General features: G+C 33.4%; 1 protein-coding gene across 2 annotated transcripts in view; it reads left to right on the top strand.

Annotated features, from left to right (window-relative positions):
* Window positions 1-272: 272 nt before the first annotated feature.
* Window positions 273-6000, top strand: part of Rint1 (RAD50 interactor 1) — a 58233-nt gene continuing 52505 nt past the window's right edge. For both annotated transcript variants that reach the window (XM_069835062.1, XM_069835061.1), the window contains exons 1-2: window positions 273-532; window positions 623-864. In XM_069835062.1, the coding sequence (XP_069691163.1) occupies window positions 407-532; window positions 623-864 (368 nt within the window). In that variant the 5' untranslated portion in view covers window positions 273-406. The remainder of the gene's footprint in view (window positions 533-622; window positions 865-6000) is intronic.

The following is a 6000-nucleotide window of genomic DNA, read 5'->3' as shown; positions in this document are numbered from 1 at the left end:
TCGTGTCACTTGTAGTTATCCCTAAAGATTTTACTTTATCAAGAATTGATTTAAAACCAAAACTGTCGGAACTTGAATCAGGTCTACGGTTGAGGTTATGATCTCGATGTAGGCCTACTTGACAGCACGCTGTACCTAACCTTAAAGCATTATTACAAGACCTAATTAAATTATGATGAATAAATCCTCTTATATGTACAAACATAATGATTATAGCACTTTAACGTGCACGTGATTAACGTGAATTAAAGCCACTACAGTACGCAGTTGCGACCACGCATGTACTGCCAACAGTACCGTATGTGATTTCCACTGATGGACGAAACACGGCACAGATCACCCACCGAGGCGAATACGGAACAGGAATCAAGAAGCAGTTGTATATAAATATGCGTCTTTCATTAAAATGGACTTAAGGAAAAATGTCATTAATAAACTAAATATTGAATTTGGAAAGGATGTAAAAAACATCAGTAAGAGCCATGAATTATACAAGAAACTTCAAGAGGAGAAAACTGCTATTGAAAAATCCGTAAGTAATACATAACCTCAACTGTGTTTTATTTAAAACAATTGGGCTGCTACACAATGAAATAATTTGCAAAACTCTTCTGTATTTTAGCTCTCACTTGCCAGCAGTGAGGTACCTTCAAAAGTGAGTGCAGCTATAAAGGGTGTGGAAGATACAAATATTGAAATTAACAAACTTACTGCCAAGTTTGATGTTCTCAACGTAGCTGTCAGAAGTCAGCTTATGAAGGTTGAAGGGACAGCCAGTCAGTTACAAGACCATATTGACAAGATAGATAATTTAAAACGGATATTAGCTTATTTACGTTGTGTGAAAGCAATCGAAGATATAAGGTAAACATACACACAATAAAATATTAATTTACATAGTATAGGACTCTGTAACATCAATTTGATAATTCATTATGAAGTACAGTACCTACCTATGTTAACATGTGAACACAATACTAAGTGAAACAATGAAAATAATTTATAACAATGTAGAGCCAGAGGTGCTTTGTTTCCGAATTTCGAAGGCAGTCAACTGTTCGCATACACCTTGCAAAGGTCTATCTATGAAACTTAACAACCGATAGCTTTTCACACTTTATGCATGACGGCGTTCCTGCACATTTGTCACCATGCCTGCAATTACCTGAATCAAATACTTTTTTGGTCAGTGAATAGGTAGAGGTAGACCAGTTACCTGACCTCCACACTCACCTGATTTAAACCCACTAGTTTTCCTCTTATGCAGCCATTTAAATTTATTTATATATTTTACTCCAGTGACTGATGTAGAAACTCTTCACATACGAAATATGCCAAGACTTTGGGATCATTTTCGCGGTGCCATGAGACATCGACGTTAAGCCTGTATCTAGACAGAAGGTAGACATTATGAACTTCGTTCAATTTCCTCTAGTGCAATTTCACAAACAAGACTGCTGACTGATCCTCTAGTTTCCCTTACTAATTACTGATTGTCATAATTAAATAAACTTCTTTCTTTACTGCAACAGAATCTTGTTTTCGCCTGTTAATTACCAACCACAACTCTTGTTTAGAAAAACTGATGGCTTCCCTTCATCTCCACAGGAGGTATAGTTGTCACATCTATGAATAAACTTAAATAGGCCTAGCAGTTATTGAACAGTTTGAGGTTGCTAGAAATGTGACAACTGTGCAGCATGTGAATGGCAGGGTGATCAAAGTTGCTTGTGTAGGAAGCCGTAAATTTGTTAATTGGGAATTCAGAGAAGTTGCCGAACTGCAAATAAAGAAATTGAACATACTCTGAGTTAAATATTGCAATGAAATTTTCGTTTGAATGCAGTATTTCTAGTCAGAAAACATAATGTCTTAAAAAGGTCAAAATGGTATTTTATTACACTGTGGAGGAGATATGTGAGTGTGTGTATGTGAGTGCACATGTGCTTGTGAACAATTTCTTATGTATGTGTTTGAGGAGCATCGTTTCAAAACCAACATAAGTGCACAAATCATGATTTTATAGGAGAGCCAAAAAAACTCATATCTGCATTTTCTAAAGTTAAGTTGCGGCATTATGTTCAGAAATTTGAATTTGGGACATTGTGATGATTGTCGAAAATCATTGTCTTAATGCAAAGCTGTTATCACTGGTTAAATTTAAAAAAAAATCGCTGGATTTATCATGTTTTGCATCAAAGAACTTTCACTTATTATTTTCATTCCAGGTATCACCAAAGCATTCCTTCAAAAGCTTCATCAAATCATTATTTTTTTCCAATTTGATAGGGTGTTCCAATGGAAAAATGAGTAGATCTGGTATTTATTCCACTGCTATTTCACTTATATTCATCCATAGCTCAGTGTTTCCAAGAGGCTCAAAAGCTGGCCAAAAATGATGTTTTCACTTTTAATTTTATGGTGTTTGCAATATACCCCAACTATCTCCAAGGTCAGGTGGTCATAAAACAGCCACCCTCGTAGCAGGTCCAATTCTACGCAGTTGTATTCGAACCTTTGAAGGTAGTGCATGAAGTGTCATTTTTGCTGTGTTGTGGTTGTGTGTTTTTCAATTAGAATTTCAATTATTATTTTTTGTACTTCTCTAGTTGATTTTCAGGTAAATATTATTAAGGATTGTTATAGATAGATAGATTTATTCGTTCCATAATATTCTTGCATTTGCTTTATAGCATAGAATAAAGAACATGTCCAATTCTTACGTTTAACAATAAAATGCAATACATATAAAAAGGAAATATGAAATATGTACAGAAATAATACCTTAATAACAATAATATTTTATTCAAAGTAATATGTTTACCATTTAATAGTATTATAATATTTACACAGTACTGTGAAATGTCAAGAATTCATCTACAGAATAGAAAGTGTGAGATATTAAGTAATTTTTTAGTTTTACCTTAAATAATGCAGGGTTTTGGCTATGATTCTTAATGTCTTCAGGAAGACTGTTGAACATTTTTATCGCCATGTAACGTACTCCCCTTTGAAAGCATGATAAATTTGATAATGGCATATGAAAATCATTCCTTCTGCGGGTATTTATACTATGTATGGCTGAGTTAGTTGGAAACTTTTCTTTATTACATAAGAGGAAATTTATTGTAGAGTATATGTATTGATTTGTTGAGGTTAGAATCTCTAATTTTTTTAAAAATAATCTACATGATTCTCTAGCCTTTGCTCCAACTATTATTCTAATGGCTCTTTTTTGTAATAAGAATATATTTTTGCTATCTACAGAATTTCCCCAAAATATTATTCCGTAGGACATAATTGAATGAAAATAGGCAAAATATATTGTCTTTAAGATAAGTTACTGCTGTTTAGAAATTGTTGTAACGACCTAATTGCGAAGCATGCTGAGCTAAGTTTGGGGGTTATTTCTTTGATATGATTTTTCCAATTTATTGTATTATTAATATGCAAACCAAGAAATTTGGTTGTTGATGTTTCTAGTAGAGGTATATTGGTGATAGTTGTGTCCAATGTTTCAGAGATTAAATTTGAAGTGGCTTTAAATTGAATTATGTTAGTTTTATTAATGTTTAATGCTAGTTTATTGGTTGTAAACCAGTCATAAATTTTAAGGAGAATTGTTTCTGTTTTATATTTGAATGTGGCAAAGTTCTTGTCTGTAATTATGATACTTGTGTCATCTGCAAATAGTATAGGATAACCTATTCCTTTTATTATGGGGCCAAGGTCATTTATAAAAATTAGAAAAAGAAGAGACCCTAATATAGATCCTTGTGGGATCCCTGTATGAACATTTCCCCATGTTGAAGTAGATTTAAAGGAGTTATTAAATGCATTGATTTCCACTTTTTGTTTTCTGTTTAGGAGATATGACTCAAACCACTGATATGCTATGCCTTTAATACCATAGTATTCTAATTTTTGTAGTAGAATTTTATGGTTAATACAATCAAAAGCTTTGGAGAGATCACAGATTATCCCTCCTACTTGTAATTTTTTATTAATAGCTTCCAGAATTTTATCAGTTAAATTAAATATCGCTTGCTCAGTTGATTTATTCTTTCTGAATCCAAATTGTTCCAGAATGAGAATGTTGTATCTATCAAGATGATGATATACTCTCTTATATATAACTTTTTCGAAGACCTTTGAGAAGACTGGTAGAAGGGATATGGGCCTGTAGTTTTCGGGCGAGGTTCTGTCCCCTTTCTTGAAGAAAGGAATAACAACTGAATATTTCAGTCGCTCTGGAAATACACCATTAAACATTGATATAGTTTTGTGGACTTCCGGATCTTACAGACATAGAGACAAAATTCAAAATTCTGCTCTTAAAGCTCTAAATCAACTACATGAATGGAATACATCAAATTTGATGACACTCAATTTAAGCAAAAGTAACTATCAAATATTTTCACTTGGTAAAAAAGAAAGAAAATTCAATATCCAATACAATGGCCAACACCTTCCTAGGACTTATGAATCCAAATATCTTGGAGTTATTTTCGATAGTAAGTTAACATGGAGCAACCATTTGAAATACATTTCTGAAAAAGCTCGTAAAAGATTCTCCCTTCTAAAAAGACTAGCAGGAAAGAAATGGGGATGCTCTAGGAATACTTTGAACACTACATACAAAATGTTTATACAGCCAGTGCTGACATACTGCGGAGAAATTTTAATTACTTCACCTTTCATAAACGACATAGAATATGTTCAAAACCAAGCTCTCAGACTCATTACTGGTGGAATCAAAACAACTCCAATAGATTCTATGAGATTCCTCATTAATATTAACAGCATCAAAATGACAATAGAAGAAAAAGCACTGATTCAATATGAAAAACTTATTAGATTACCAGGAAACAATTGGCATTCATACAGTCCTCTCTGTAGATTGAAAACTCAAAAAAGTTTCATGTCCTTTGTTCAAGAATTAAAACAGAAAATCAATATCCCGAATTTAAAAGAAAACCTACAAATTAAACCAAACCCTTTAACTCTATTAAATATGGAATATAATCTAAATTTAACAGAAGAAATACTGAAATCAGTAGTAAACACTGAAATACTAAAACAATTATCTTTAGAGACGATTAATATTAGATACCCTCCACAAAACTGGCTTCATTTATACACTGACGGATCCCTGATCTCCAGAGAACAAGGTGCCGGTGCAGGTGTTACATGCTGTCTCTTCTCACTTTATAGATCTCTTTGGGTATGGAACAACAAGTTTTGATGGAGAAATCATTGCAATAAGTGAAAGTCTCAGGAATCTTCTGTGCCACATCAGTAAATTTAAAAATGCAGTTATATTGTCAGACTCCAAAGCAGCTATTCTATCAATCGTCTCTAAACACACACCTTCATCTCAAACAGCAGAAATAACTAAAATGCTCTCTCAATTAATATCACTCAATAAAAGAATTGTATTCCAATGGATACCATCCCATTGTGGAATCCTGGGAAACGAGAATGCGGATGCTTTAGCAAAGAAGGGAGCACTGCTACTTACAGACCTGTTACTAAATCTACGTATTACTCTGTGAAAAGATTTATTAAATCTACATACTTAGACTTCAACAAACAAAATTTGATAACACAATCCCAAGGGAAAAAATGGAACTCTCTGCATCAAAATCCACAGTTAATTCCCGATTTACCACGAAAATCGTCTGTAGCTGCATTTAGATTAGCAACAGGCCATGATTGTTTGGCCAAACACCTGCATAGAATTGGAATATATCAGTCCCCTAACTGTCCATTGTGCAACTCAAACCAAGAAATGGATTCGGAACACCTCAAAATCTGTGCTTCATTGGCTGGTCATGATAATATCTTTGAAAAATATTGGAGTGCAAGAGGTCAAATGACTTTATTGTCAAACGCCTGGCATTAGAAAACAACAACAACATTGAAAAGTTACATAAATAAGACAGGGGCTTGGCTATTATTTGTGAACTGGCTTTTAATATTTTACTAGTAATTTCATCA

The sequence above is a fragment of the Periplaneta americana genome, chromosome 9 (genome assembly GCF_040183065.1).
Source record: "Periplaneta americana isolate PAMFEO1 chromosome 9, P.americana_PAMFEO1_priV1, whole genome shotgun sequence".
Taxonomy (NCBI): domain Eukaryota; kingdom Metazoa; phylum Arthropoda; class Insecta; order Blattodea; family Blattidae; genus Periplaneta; species Periplaneta americana.
This window is presented reverse-complemented; position numbering and strand designations above follow the sequence as displayed.